The sequence below is a fragment of the Convolutriloba macropyga genome, chromosome 4 (assembly GCF_964194025.1).
Source record: "Convolutriloba macropyga chromosome 4, txConMacr16.3, whole genome shotgun sequence".
NCBI classification, from domain to species: Eukaryota; Metazoa; Xenacoelomorpha; order Acoela; family Convolutidae; genus Convolutriloba; species Convolutriloba macropyga.
Genome location: NC_134471.1, coordinates 33,375,697 through 33,391,838, shown reverse-complemented (window position 1 = coordinate 33,391,838; position 16,142 = coordinate 33,375,697). Strand labels below are relative to the sequence as shown.

The 16,142-nt window shown below is 35.4% G+C and overlaps 1 protein-coding gene across 1 annotated transcript in view; it reads left to right on the top strand.

Moving 5' to 3' along the window:
- LOC142337627 (uncharacterized) overlaps positions 1–16,142 on the top strand; it is a 42,536-nt gene that overhangs the window by 12,063 nt on the left and 14,331 nt on the right. The window contains exons 4-5 of the mRNA XM_075386994.1: positions 1,954–2,249; positions 4,387–6,581. Coding sequence (XP_075243109.1) covers positions 1,954–2,249; positions 4,387–6,581 — 2,491 coding nt within the window. The remainder of the gene's footprint in view (positions 1–1,953; positions 2,250–4,386; positions 6,582–16,142) is intronic.

Genomic DNA, 16,142 nt, shown 5'->3' with positions numbered 1-16,142 from the left:
AAGGATGATTTCACTAGGCTGGGAAAAGTAGATTATATCTAATTGATAAGAAAAATTTCGTCAGAAGCTTTCACTTTTCACTCCTTGCTTAGTGTTTTCGCGTCAATTTGATATAAATATACTTTCCGTTATTTTGAGATAAATATATACTTTACTTTATGGTAAAAAGTAATGTTCTTTGATTATAAACTTGTATCGATCATAAATCGATAATATGTAAGTTACGATATTGTTTACTACAAGGTCTACTTCGTAAACAAATAAACAAGATAAACCTGAGCTTGTAAATCAAAATAAACCTTTGCTCTTTAGCAATTCTTCAGAATTGATTCACACGAATGATGCACATTTCACGTTCCTTCACATGCATCTATTTTAGGATAAGTTTACCACTCTATCCCAACAATCAGGCTCTAAAGGAATAAGGGTCGCGGCGCCAACATAAAGCTGACAAAATGCAGTCTTTCGTAACTTTTTCAATTCTAAGCAAACCACAAATAACTGTATTCAACCACGTATTAATGCAACGTTCAAAGGCAAAAAAGCATCGTTTACTTGGAGGCAAATCTAGCTTGATCTTTTTTAGCAGGTCTTAGTCTAGGTCACCGATTTAAACTAATCTGTTCAAAATGCCGAATTTGTTAGGCTAAGCGATTGGTTTTGAGCCATTTTGGAAGTTATTCTCAGTGGGAAATCGGCCTTTGTATTTCTCAGAAATAATACGTATGTTGAATTTAGAACGGAAAATCTAAGCGAAAGTTTTGATATAATACGCACAAAAATTCTCTATCTAGTGATATAATTTATTCAATTCAATTTACTCGGTAACATAGGCGGTGTTCTAATGTTTGAAGAAGATCATACAACAGCTGCATAACATACACCTCTGTGTAGAATTAGCTTTTCGGCCACTTTTTTCTCACCAATGTTCTTATAGCATAAAAACGTCTAATCCCAAAGCAGAGTACCGCTACTGTTCTTGATTTTTGTATCATTCACCTGTGCTAGCAATTTATTTCCCGGGATAGTTATACAATTGGTCTTGTGTAGCGATAACTGATTAAAAATGTCCAAGTACTCCTATTGTTAAACCCGTCCAATATTTCGAGGAAAAATGTAAAGTTTTTTACATTGAGATTTCGACCATCAGGGTTGAAGTCCTAGATATATCATTGCATTTTTATAGTAAAAATAGTACACAATAGTACTACTAATCCATCCCTTCAAGACTGCTTCTTTTAGCCTAATACTTGGACAAAAATATTAATTCGAAGGTCATCACTGGAACGTAATGTTTGAATCCGATTTTCAAATTTTGTTTCACTACAAAATCTTAGAATGATGACCAGAAAAACCTATATTCAAATATGAGCTTGCACCAATGCCAAGAAATTTCGGTATGATATGTTGGAGGAAAATTAAGCCTAGTTTTTTACTTTAAGTCTAATGAGCGTCACAAATGTGGTTGCTTAATTATCCTTAAAAAACTGTCTTTTTTTATGATATCAGGAAATCAAACAAATTGCTTGAATAACGGATTTTCTGCATTAACGGCGATGATTCGAGTTAAAAAATATCCGTGAAGAACAATTTGACGCATATTTCATGGGAAGGTAATAACCTGCAATTTGGTGTGTTAATCCGCAATTAATGAAGAGGCAACTATCCTTTATTGGTAATGTTTTACGGCGGTCTAAATAACACCGCCAGACCGATCAGTTAGGCGATATTTTTTTGGCCCGGAGATTTGCTCAAAGGTCTAAGCGATGTCCGAACATGGCTCCAGAAAGTTGGTGGTTTTTGGTTAGTAAACATTTTCCAGAAAAACAAAACAACTGGCCAAAGTAGTGTAAGAAAAGGAGCTTTGATTTTAAAAAATCAAAATGAACTGTACGACAGAATGCTTTTGCTGAATTTTTAAAAAGGAGTTTTATTTCAACTTTGTCATTTTAGCACCCGCAAGCGCGCAACCAAACCTATACAACCCAAGCTTGGAGGATTTGATTGACCTCAGCCCTGAAGATGATGAACCTTTCCCAGATTTCCCTCCACCTCCGCTAACTTCCGTTCGGAAACACCACGAAGAGGGGAGAGGTGGGGCCTCTTTTCACCGGAATAGAAGTTTGAATGACCAGACATCATCATCTACTTTTGGCTCTTCGTTTCAAAATCGGCAGCACAGTTTCGATTTGCTCAAAGTAGATTACGATGGAAGCAGTTCTGGTAATTTTGGAGACCATTCTCAAAACGTGGGGATCTGTTCCTTGTTTTTGAGGCATGGGAAGAACATCTAAAAGGTTTAGTTATTAGGTAAGTAAAAGCTCCAAAAACGGCAAAAAAAAATCGCACCATTGATGTCATTCACCAGTTATTCAATAATTCCAAACTTGAAAGAGTCTTGCAAGATTTTGAGTTCATTTGGAAGGATGCTGTATGTTTTCTTCGTAATTAGAAAGACATTTTTGAAAATTTCAAGAGTTTGTGCAACCTAAAAATTTCCAAGTGAACCGGTGAATTCAAAATCTTGCAAGATTTTTGCACGTTTGCAATTCTACCGGTATTATGGAATTACACCGTATGGTTTTACATCAGTTTTTTGTGGTGCCGTGAAGAACGACTTGCAAAGCAATTCTATACTCCGCAAACAGAAAATAATCTAAGCAGAAAAATTGATGACTAAATCCAACCAGCATAGATTGCGTGGCCAATGTCCAAAAACTCGAGTTTATATAATTCATTTGGTCACGTATTTTCACGGCCCCATGTTTTAACAATCGAGTTGTAAGCGTGTGTGGTTAGTCACACCAAGCAAATTTATTTCTAACTTGCTTCAAAATTGGACATATGTGTACACACTTTTCACGATGCGTGTTTCATGGGCTAGCTGAAAGTGGCGTCAAGACATGGGACAAAATTTTGTAGCAAATTTTCACGACATAAGTCATAATTTCAATAATATACTTAACTCATTTACGCGGCACCCTTTCCCACAGTTACAGTATATAATTACCGATATGAAAGAATTGCCTTTTTATTGATTCATTTCAGAAATGCCCCTATCGATACTAATGATGACTCGAGAAGACAGTAAGCAATTTTGCTATTAGCCATAGCGCTGTTCACAAGAACACATAGGTCTTTAAATTTATTCTCAAATAATTACTAATAAATTCCAGGCACTTAAATTTTCGGTTAAATAAATGCTCAAAATGGTGGAATTAGGTTAAGTTTAAGTGGTATTCTGTTAGAAGGTTGAGAGAGAACAACCTGATGTAAATTGTGCATAAGATAAGCTTGACATAGCTTGACAAGAAGCTCTACTTGTTCAACGTATACTTGGCTAGAGAAATGAAGCCTTGAGGAACAAGAAAGAACGTAAGAACGGGTTATAAGAGATGCCCAAGTTCGAGAGCTTAAGACCAGTTGGTGTAATTGGGTAGCACACTAGGCTTGCAAGTAAGAGATGCTGGTTCGAATCCAGTACTGGTCCATTTTCACAGTAGTTGCACCTGAATAGACCCCCTAACAGGTTATTGGCCCAGACCCTAGTCTCTGAGCTTAACCGCAAAAGAGAGACAAGATAGTTAGAAACTGTGAAAGAGAGGATGCGCAATTTAAGGGGGAGTGTTAGAAGTTTGAGAGAGAACAACCTGATGTAAATTGTGCATAAGATAAGCTTGACACAGCTTGACAAGAAGCTCTACTTGTTCAACGTATACTTGGCTGGAGAAATGAAGCCTTGAGGAACAAGAAAGAACGTGAGAATGGGTTATAAGAGACGCCCAAGTTCGAGAGCTTAAGACCAGTTGGTGTAATTGGGTAGCAGACTAGGCTTGCAAGTGAGAGATGCTGGTTCGAATCCAGTACTGGTCCATTTTCACAGTAGTTGCACCTGAATAGACCCCCTAACAGATTCATTAATTCTAGTTGCAAATTGTAAACGTTTTCATCAGGTATAAGTAACTTATTTCCACGCTTTGCGTAACGAAAATCAATAGTTGAACTGGTACATGAAACTTGAAAATTTAGACCAAGTCTTGTCAATCGTTTGAACAAAACACAAAAGTGATTGAAATTTGCCTTTTTCGGACATTGGACGCGTCATTACTCATAAGCTATCAAAAGCTGTTTACTTAAAAAATTGGTTTCATTTAAAGAAGATGAAACTAGCCTAACTCATCTCAGTTTTAACAGATAAATCTCCATTCTCCGGGCGGTACAAATTTTAAAACTCGGAATACGGCTATTCAGAGAGATTTTTCTGTACATTGCCACTTTTTTTAGATAGATTTACAATAGTTTTGCAAATGTGTTTTAATTTTTCTAAAAAAAAATTCGAAAGCAAATCTCCCCCCAAACAAAAAAGAAACAGATCCTTCTGAATAGAACCTGTTTGGCGGAGGAGGTGGAAATAATTTTTCACTGTTCGGTGGTGGCTATGACGACGGCGAAGTTAGCTGGATGCCAATTTTTGGTCTTTACTCCTCACAGAACAGCGGAGGCTACGGCCACCATGAACAACAACAACATGCAGATAAAAGCGATGAAGCGGAATCAACTGAAGACAAACCAGAGCCTGAAGATGAAGCTGAAAATACGCCAGATTTGATGGGAGACGGTGGCCAAAATGATCAAGTAGATCCAGAAGTTTCCATAAACCTTCTAGAATTTTCTACCGATGACGTTCATGACGTCACAATTGAAAATCAATCAGACAAGGAAAATCCAAAAAAGGCTTATCATGATAAACGTGGCCCAGAAGGAAATGTGAGCACCCAATTATCAGTTAAAAACGACCCGGAGTTGATCGAGTACTTCTTAGATAACCAAGGAACTGCTTCTGTAGAGAGGAAAAGTACAAAACGAAGTGCCCATTACGATTCTAAAGATCACTGGCCTGTAGAACTGGGATACTCAAGTTTGAAAGACTCCATCTCGAGCCGGGGTAGCCGAGTTCCATCTCTGTTTTCCCCTTGCTCCTCAACGGATGGCATCTACATTTTGAACACGTTAGCTGACAGAACCCCGTGCGACGTTGCAAATCCCAACCCCGAGATACAATTATCAACACCCCAAAGTGGCATCGGATGTTTTAGCCCGAATACACCACGCGAAAAGGGAAGGCGGGAGGAATTGATGGATATGAGGTATTGCGACCAAGCGGGTAATTCATTGGTACTTTCATCACCCCAGCCCCCAAATAATCCAGAAGACGACTCTGGAAAAATTCCTGAATTTCCTTCCAGAGAAATTTCAGAAATGGGGGCAAATTACGCTTCACTAACGCCAAAAACCAAAAAAGCACATAGTTCGGAAATTTGGGACACCGAAAAAGAAGCTTTCAACGAAAATTTTTCACTGGCTAATCTTACAAAAAATCAATCGGAATTTATTGAAAGATCGTCTAAGAACGAACAGAAAATACTTGTTGGCTCGACAGGTCAGAACAAGGATCAAGGTGACCTTATCGAGGATGTTTTTAATGAAGATTTCAACAACGATGATTTTGATGACCCCGATTTACCCGGTAACAATTTGCCTTCAAAAATGTTACAAGGAGGCAATGATGAAATGAAACGAAAAACGGGAAGTTTGAAGCTGTTCGAAGATGTTGAACGCGATTGCTTGAATGATGAAAACAGCGCTTTATTGGAAGACCAATTAGAGATACTCAAAGCCAATCTCGATTCTGGCTCAAAATCTAAACCAATAAAAACATTTGATGAGTTCTTGGCTGAAAAAGAACAGGAGAATGACGTTGAATTTGAAGTTAAACACAAGAGCTGTGAAGCGGAAAAGCAATTGGAGCACAACTTGTTAAAGACCCCTGAATCATCGAAAAATAAACAACAAATTGGTAATAATAATAGGGATATTAATAATGGATTTGGAACAATAACAAAGCCAAGACGAGCCAGTAATAGCATGCGACTTGAAAATTTGGACGCACAAAAAGCTGATCACAGTAATTCCCGGACATTCGACGCTGATAAAGAAATTCCGGTATCAACAATTGAACCAGATTTAACAGATTCTGAAATTGCTGTAAATAAATCTGAAAACGATCGAAATATTAAGCAGAGCGAACAGGAGAAAGGGGTCGAAAAGGTCCAAGAAGGCGAAAATTTCCCGACCGGGACATATGTGAAGAAAAAGAGCATGCTAAAACCACCAACAACTTTCAACAGAAAAACAAGCGATCGTTCTGTGAAAGACGAAACCAACAACGGCAGCAGCAATAACAACAATAACGACAGCAGCAATTTTACAATTCCCCACATACCCGACAATGAAGGAAAAAATGGTGCAAGCTGTGGCTCATCTAGCACTTTTGTAAAGAAACCTAAATCTATACTTGATAAAACGGAGTCGGAAACAAAACAAGATCAATTTTCAGTGGATAAATTTGAAACTTCAATTGAGAACTTGAAATCTGCTTCGATGAATAGCAAAAGCATGGATGGTGCTCCACACAGAGCAGTGGCTGCAAAATTGGATTTTGGTGATCAAGTGGAAAACAGTGAAATTTCAATTTTGAATATGATGGATGAGAGTGGACCATTTTCAAGTGATCTGAACAGGTGATGATTTCAAATTTTACCAAAAAATGCTGCTGGATATTTTATGACTTGGCATCGCTACAAGTTTATGGTAATTGTCAAATTTGATACCAATTAAGCCTGTTAGTGAATTATGTTTAAATTCTAGAAGGCTCAAGTTTTTTTATCGAGCAATATGATTCAATTTTTTTTTATAATCGAGCAAGAAAAAAAGCGCAATACATGATCGACAGTCATCCAAATAACGGTAAAATGAAGAACTTGTTGCTGGTGTATTGTCGAGGACAGAAACTTTGATTCAAACGGATGCTGATTTTGGATTTGCTGAAGTGCCTGGCTCAAATTCTGATTGTTGTTACGTACGTATACGTTCAAACTAAAACAATAGAGAAGCAAACAGTGATTACTTTTGATGAAAAAAAATTTTTGCATTCAATTCTCTGAATTTTGAAAACTTGAAGAAGCCGCTGGGGATTTCAAACCGTGGTTTTGTTACATTTCCGAATTCACGAACATTTGACTCTGATACAGAAATTTCGGTATACCCGTAATTTACATTTTTGTAATTTACAGTGGCATGCAAAAAAGTCATGCCAAAGATATACAAATTTTCAGTAAAGAAATTGTTTTCAGAGTCTGTCTTTGCTACCGGACCAGTGTGCATTTTTTAAACTTGTCCCGGAATTTTTTCAAATTTTTATGATCAAACTTAAATTTTTATGATCAAACTAAGAGAATTTAAGCTGAACTTACCTGATTTTCAAATTTGTGTTAAGTTAATATTTTCTGACTTAGAGAGTTCTTAGTTAAGAACTTGTCACAAAATATTCTGAGTTAAAATCTATCTCAAGAAAGCTTGAGATTTAAGCAAGGGAGCAATACGAGAGTATGATTTAAACCAGAACTTATCAGGGACCAAATTGTGCTGGTGGTGGAGCGTGCAAGCTCCTTTTATATTTGTGGACTCCGGGCTCTCTAGTATCCAATTGGATAGAGATAACAGTGTCGACAGAGTTACCAAAGTTAACTTGGTGTTTTCGGTGTGGCATGACAATATCATGTCATGGCATTCTCAGTTTGAGTTAGTGTTCCTAAAATAGTGGTTTATCAAAATTACTTAGTAATTTGTTCACACGTTAAAATGTACTTTGTCTAGTTCAAGTTTGTGCTTCACGCACTATAACGTAAATTGTCGAAATAGCACTAAGATTATCAAACAGTGTTACTGAGTGGTGCACACTTCAGTATATCCCATCTTGGTCCTTAGGTATTAAATCAAAACATCAAACTTTACATATATGAATAAATTATTTAGCTTAACTTTATAATTAATCAGCATTAAATGTTTATGAGGTTGATCCCTTGGTTAGAGTTCTAAAATTCATCGTAGCTTCTTGTTTCTGAGTTTTTTTCTTGAAGATAGGTTGACGATGTCCTGATATACATGGCTGTACAAAAAAGTGTGTCAATTTTTTTTGTGGCCTGTGTAATAGACCGTTTGTAGTTTTTTTTATAAAAGTTGTGCTGTTAACACATCTGAAGTTGAGTAATAAGATAACATAGTTGAAGAATATTCTGGTCAGTTTAATGATCTATAATGACGAGCAAGGTATGTGAATAAGGAGTTTAAAATGAAGGCGCACAACCCCATAAGTGTTAGTGTTGCTGAAAAACTCCCCAAATAAAGATTTCGGTTTCGTAATTTATCTTTATTTGAGTACTGCTAAATAATCAAATAATTGAAGTCAGCTTTATAGCTATAGTTTAAAGAATTAATGTTTAGACTTTTTTGATCGTTTTCAATTAGCTTCATGAAGTGATGAAATTTGCTCTTTGTCATTAATTCAAAATAAATAACAATATCTTCCTGTTCTGAGTCTTCAAGGATTAAAATAGTTTGCATTGGAGTTCAGAGTATTATAAACTAGAGATTCTGTAAACATTATCGTTAAAAACAATCTCGTTAGAGAGGTTTATCCATGCAGATTCAACATTTTCAGAAAGTTGGCAATAACCTCTAAAGCATTCGATATTAACACCTCATTCAAAGTATGTGTTCATTTTGGAGAGTGAAGCATTTCAACTTTTGTGTCAATAACAATGGGAAGAATGAAGACAAATTTATCCTTGAAGGGAATTGGTAGCAGAAATTGAAACAGTACTAAAACTATATATGGCGGATGGAGATCAATAAAGTCTGTTAACGAAATGCTGTAACATTTAGATCCGTAATTTGGTCATCACCAAAATGTTGAAAAACTAAAATATTAATTGAATTAGGTGAGCGGTCGAAAGTTTAGATTATTGATGTTAAGAGTTTCTTCTTTATGAATAAGTTTAAGTATTTCGAACAAATCGTACTCAGCAATTTGATGAAAAAAAACTACAATTTCCTTGGAATTGTTATCTTGCAAAAAAATAAGATAATCTCTTGTAACTCAAATGTCCAAAGAACAGACACTGGGGTAGAGAATTTATGTTCAACTAAGAGTGTTTTCGGAGTTATAATAACTTGCGATTGAATAAATTCAGCGAGATCACAATATTTTTTGAAGTACATAACGTCTACTGAAAGATTGTAAGACATTAAATAGATTATGGAATTTGATGGAACAACTTCGTGTTAACTATAAGTTATAAGCAGGGGAAATTGTTGAGGATAAAACAATAACTTTATTGAAGCGAAATCAGTAATTTGATCATGAGAACCGACTCATTGTTCACTGTAAATTGCAAGTAAGAGCTTGACCGAAGAATTAACCAAATTGACTCTGATAATTAAGCGTTATAACGAATGTGTTAAACGAAAATGTGTTTTTCTCACCGCTAGAGAAAGAAGAAGAAGAAGAATGGAAGGAAGTACTGAACATCAACAAGCACAAATTTATCTATTCCATTCCATGAGTGCTCAACGTGATGAGCGAAGGATGTGAAGTTGATGTTTCAGGTTTGCGACCTCCAGTTGGAGCTCAGTAATCCGTTGATCGAGCTGTTGAGAGCGTTGCCTTTCTGTCAGAAAGTTCTGTTGAACCTGATAAGTGAAGGTGTCAAGCTGAGGAGTGAGATTTGCTGTAATATTCTCAAACGGGACTGGTATTGTTTGCCCTTGTAAAGTTAGTAGATAAGATTTCTTGTGCGACAAGTAACCAATGAGATTGAATCTGTTGATGTTGGGTTGCAATTGGTAGATTAAATTTGAATCGTAGTTCGGGTGTCCACTGAAACCTGGGGGTTCAGCTTGTATCTCAGCTTGATGTTGTTTTCGTAGGCGGTCTTGCAGTGGGGTAGTTGTGTACTGATGAAGATTAGGAAAGTTTGGTTGTGATGACTGGGTAGTTGTAGTGTTTACTAAGTCGTGGGGTACTGTACTGTTTGTGGGGTATATTTACTTCTAGCGATGTCGCTGGGTTGAAGGTCTCTCTAATAAATTGTTTACGTGATTGTTTCTTTGCAATTGTATCTGCGGCTTTAGTTCTCCGTTTAGATGATGTAACTGTTGTTGATGAATTTGCACTAGTTGTTTGAGTTTGTACTGCTGAAATCTTGTTAGCTGAGAGGAAAACTGAAGATGGGGTAATGTGAGTTGTGGGTTGTACTTATTGGTCAAATTATTCAAGTCCAGATTGAGTTTTAGAAGTGGATTGTGTACTGTAATGGGGCCAACCACTTGAAGGTTCTTTCTGAAAGACTGGTATCAATTCGTTAGGGATTGAAGAAAGTTCCTGAAATATCAAACATTCTCTACTCTTATTCTATTCTAAGAGTCTATTTTTTTGAAGTTATTTTGCAAGTATTCTCTTTTCTTGTTTTTTTTGTATTCTCTTTCAAAGTAAATCAGTAGTAAAAATGAAATCAGTCTGCATTATATGATTGTCATATAGTTCGATGATATTAGAGGGATAGAGGAATTAATCCTATTCTGGAGACGTATGAAAGTTGTGATCGTATTTGTTGTCGTCTCTATTATTCTCATCATTTAGGTTTGGATAACCACTTTTATTCTCATGGGTTAATTTTCGCATTCTTTTATTATCATAATGTGCGCTTTGGGTAACTCTAGTTGTACTTTCAAGATTTGGAACTTGCATCGTCCGTTTTCTATTTCCATCAGTGTTATTATACTCTGAATTAGTTGCTTGATAGCTAGAAGTCAGAATTGGAACTGACATCAAATCAAATGTAGCAGCAAAGAGTGCTTTACCAAAGTAAATAGATGCGTCTGTAATTTTGTTAATTTGCATTGCTCGAATTTTGCATAAGACTATGTCGATGAGTAGCTTAATGAATAACAAAGCGGCAAAGAATATTCCCCATTGCTCAATTAAAAATTGCATTTTACCAAAGGTTTCAACAAATTGATTATTAAAGAAGTCCAGTAATATAAATGAATCTAGATTAATTGTTCTAGAATTATAGTAATTTGTTCCTGAAATATTTGAAAATGATTCTCTTTTAGCAAAAAATGACTTAGTAAAATGTTTGAGATTTCCTTTCATATTGGAGTTGAAATCTATTGAATTCCAGGAAGCCATCTTTTTTTCATATTTGTAGATAGATGCATGAATGCTTGCAGTAAATATTTTGGCGATTTGTTGAATGACTATGTGTGGTTTAAAGATTGCAGGTCCTCTTACTTTTGTTATTTGTGGGGTTAGTTCAATCCATGAATTATCATCATCAACATCTAAATGAATTAAGTTTGAATGTTTATCAGAGCACAATTGTTCTTCGGCTTCAGTGAAGGTTTGTCTAGAAATCGGATCAACGAAATGCATTTCATCTTCATAGTGAATTGGTATTCGGTTACAGCACTTAATAAGAACTTGTAAGGGTGAATGAAATTCAGTACAATTTTAAAGCCAGATAACATTGCCGTTTGTTTTAATAAACATGGATCTGTTTTTTGTTAAGATATATCCAGCTAAACCCGGATTTTCATGAGAAATCATTAAAGTGTTGAGAAAAGTTGAGCATTCTATTTCACAGTCATTTATTAATAGCTCTAGAGTAGAAGTTTGAAGTTACCGAAGATTATAAAAGTGCAAATAGTCAATTTTTGTGCCAAGATGGGCTTCGAAATCAACATTTTCATAAATTTGAAAATGCTTGGTATCAATTGTTTTGTTGTCACTGGAAAAATATTTATTTTTAAGCTTGATAGCACCTGTATCAGATTTATATTTGTGAATGGGTTCTCCAGTTTTCATATCCAAACCGTTACGAAGACTAATATATAGAGAATCTTGTGGCGTAGGTTATACTATTCGTGGATGACTACAAAAAAACTGTGGTTTATTATAAACTTGAAACATAAAGCTTTGTAAAACAAAATCTGACTGCGCTGAGCTAATTTTAGGATCCTTTACTATATAGTATTTGTTATTAGCTTTAATCATTTGAGCGTCGAAAGCGCAAATCGTAGAGAAAAGATATTTATTGGGTTCATCCCAAGTGTATGCAAATGGATCAGTAGATGTAGAATCGCAGCCCCCGGCTGATAAAGGACAGGGTAGAGGTGTATTTTGCCAGTTATTAACTGCGCCATCTCTAAGGTTCACATTCAGGCTAACAATTTGCTTTTATGTTTCATAAGTGTTGTGTGTAATCCAGCCTCGGAAGTTAAATTCATTGTTGCCAGTTCGAACATTGCATGACTTAAAGTTTGAGAACAAGGATTTATCAAAATCGAATTTTACTGAACTGGAAAAAGGGGAAAGCTTTAATTTTTTTCTTTTCTTTGCAAGTTTACATTTCTGAGCATCAGGCTTAACTGATGTAGTAATAGTATTTTCTCTGGCATCTATGGTGCTAGAGTCAAAAGAATTGCAAAACCAACGTAATTGTTATTGTGTTTCTTACACATAGTTGCTTCTAACTTAACTTTATAGTTTCTTTGGTAAAGACAGAGTCGTGCTTGATAAGGGCTAAAATTTTCAGGGTGGATTTCGCAGGGTGCTACGTTGTTGAGAGAATACATCTGGTTTGAGATCATTTTTGAGCAGTCAAAGTTGTTAAGATGAAAGTTAGGAGCTGTATTTTTGTAAATACTCATCTTTTCAATTGGCCTGGCGTCAGTGAGAGAACTTAAGAGTAATAATGTAGAAAAGTGATAAAGATCAAAAATTTTGCAGAGCAAGCACTTATAACACAGAGAGGAGCAAGAGTTATTATAGCAATAAGTTTAAGAAACTGAGCAGAACGAAACTGGTTGCCTATGTAGGTCTAAAAGCATTCTATTTGTGAAGGAAGAGCTTTCTTGTCAGTACGTTTTTCTTTAAAGAACTGGTCTATATTCAGTGATAGTGGTGAATGATCGTTGATTTTTAATCATATTTCTGGAACTGATAGCTTTTCAGGAGGCTCTTGTAACTTAAGGTACGGCATCTCTTCAGGTAAATATTTATTTCTTTTTATGACACATTCTAAGAAGTGTGGGTGAGAATCGTTATATTCAGGAAGTATTTTTAATCTTGCAAAACGTTGAGCAATTTCAGATTCAATATCAGTTGCAACAGGCGAGAACAAAGCTAAAAAAAATAACATGAATAGAAACATTTAACTCTTACGTTTTTTACTTCGTATATTGCCGGTGAATTTTCGATTTCTCCGTCTTCCATTTAATAAGCGAAGACAGTTTAAGGTGCGTCTAAGAAATTCAACTTAATATTATCAGTGATAGTAATCTGATATTTTAGCTCGTAAAAGTGAATGGGATTTTAGGGTACCCAAAATAAGACAAACTTTGCGTTATTTTCTGATGTTACAAAGAATGCAACTATTTTATGTTGATTAGAAACAAAACACTTGTGAAGTGTTACAGTTTTATTTCCGAATTTCATTACTTTCTGTAGGAGGAACATTCTAATATAAGATTGCGAGTGGTATGCAAGAGCAATGGGAACTTGTGTTTCAAGAGAAAGTGGTAACATAGATTAAGGGTCTACATTAAAGGGAGCTCCAATGAGATCAAGATTTATTTCGTTTCTATTGTTCAATTGGAAATGAAAGCGTTCAATATGTTCTGGTTTATTAGGGGTTCAACAAAAAATTATTTCTAAGTTTACAAACTGGTCTTTAACAGAGAAAATAGCAATGTTTTCTTTATTTGAAATATACCATCGATCAATTGTGGCTGACTTGTTATTATATTTCAGGATTTTATGCGGGATGTTATAAGGACTAAGAGTTTGAGATGTTTGTTCTTGAAGCTATAATCCAATTATCGTTTAGCGGAATATTCATTGATCAGTTGGTGGTTCTAAAACCAACATTCGAAACATCTAAGTCAACCAAACTGCTAAGTTGTTGAGGGTTATACCTTCCCCAGGAGACAGCAATAGGGTCTTCGTTAGAATTAGTAGCAAAGAACACTACAGTTCTTACTTCGTTAGAACTTTGACAACTGGTTAGGGTGTTTAGCTCACTATTAAATGTCAGCTTTTGATTTGCCTTAATAGAAACTTCTACAAGTATGTCAGGGTTGAAAGAAAGAGAAAAAAGAAAACCGTAATGGTCGAATGAGACTTCAGTCATTAATTAAGATTGATCAGCTTTAAGGGGGTTCTAAATTTGTACTGTGGTGTGTTAACTGGTGATGAAGTTGTTTAGTGTGAGTAGTGTTGTTTGGATTTCAATAAAATAGAAGTTTCAGTTTTGTACTATGTTCAGCCTAAAGATTTAAATACTAATTCTGTAATTGATATGTGAGAAGCGAAGATTTAGAATTATTAGCGAACTAGAATACCTGGTATATGTTTCGTGGAGATATGTTGTGACAAGTTGTTAGCCGCTGGTCACAATTTGGAATGTTTGAAAATTTTTCTAAGTTTTCTAAGTTAATATTTGAAAGGGGCAAAATGTGAAAGATAGAATCTGGGACAGAGAGAGAAAGAGAGAAAGAGAGAGAGAGAGAGAGAGAGAGAGAGAGAAAGAAAGAAAGAGAGAGAGAGAGAGAGAAAGAGATGGTTAAGTTAGAGCTGAGATTCGGAGCGAAAGAAGTAATTGATTTCAGAAGGTAACGGAGAGAAGTGATTTTGAATTTGGGTAAGGCTCTTGAATAGTGGTTCTCAGGATTAAGTTACCAAAACCAAACAAAATCTGTGTGCTCAAATCTGATAGCCTAATAACTAGCATTGGCTAGAGCCATATAGCATGGTACGAAACTAGTGATATGGCTAAGATGTTGCGCTAAGTTCTCTATTTCTGTCATAAAATTGCGTTTCTTAATAGAATTTGGGCAAAAATTATGTGCTATTTTTGACCATTCTTGCAAAATGAAAATGAACAGTGTATCAAATGTTGTCCGTAGATAGTAGCTAAGTCCAAAGGTAGCGTAATAGTAATATTAAATCGAATATCTTTTATTGTCAATTATTTCATCAAGTTACGTATTTAGCCTATAACCAATCCTAATACATGGGCGAATCGTGAAAGTTGAACATCTCCGTAACTAAGACAGCAAGGCTAATGATTTTTCGGGTGAAGGTAGTATGTGCATCAATTTAGCGTGTTATGTACAAATAAATAGCAAAAAAATCGCGAACTTTCGAGGAATACCTTTTTTGCCTATAGCCAATGTTAATACATGGGGGGAAATTTGATTGAACCAGTGCTCTGTGATAAGAGTTTCGAATTTGAGCAAACTTGGCAGTGCAAAAACTGTTGTGCGGGCACGTTGTTTGAACCAAAAAATAAGCCTTAGAACATTAGAGACTTTTTGGGGCTACCTGTTTTTGTCTATAGCCGACCTTAATACATGTGAGAAAACTAAAAATTGGTGTTTTTCCAATGTTAGGGCTTCAGATTTACCGATCATTCAACTGAACGTTGTATGGGCAATTAGTAAGTGTATGAGACATCTAAAAACAACTAGTTTTAGGTTTACCTAATTTTATCTTGGTTTTTAAAAGCAAAAATGATAAATTCACCATTTTTCAAGTCCTTGTTATGAAGTTTTGACAACTTTTCGGACGAAAATGGAAATTCTACTCTGAACACATTAACTTCGATTATTGTGTATGTTTTACAACAACCTTTCACTTATCTATCGCGTACAGCGTTTATAGGGGAGCACTTAAAAGATTGGAAGGTAATGATATAGAGAAAGTTCGATTTTTTTAAAAAACTTTTGCTAACTCTCTTTTTTTATATAAGTCAGTTACTTTTTCAGGGTATATCTACTAATCACAGTTTTTACTTTCAAAATCTGAAAGTTCGAACAAAATTGGAATGGTTAAAACAAAGCGCGAACCGAAAAAGATTCAATTACTTCATGTTTTTAGGGATTTATACTGCGGTATTTCTAATTTGTGTGTTCTAAACTTTTGTTAACTATTAGAATAAGCATATATTTGAGCAACTATGTTATCTGAGTTGTTGAGCGGGTAAACGCAACAGGTTTCAGCTCTTTCTGACAGTTGTGTAAGGTTTTTTGCGTAAGGGACATGCCTCTTACGTGGGGAATTTTAATTGTGCTGTTAGTTATTTGTTCATAAGTGATCTAATAATTATTTTAAACATTGCTTAGGCTCTTAAGCCATTAAGGTTAGCTCTATTTGTTGACAAAGTAGGTTGCTTTAAATG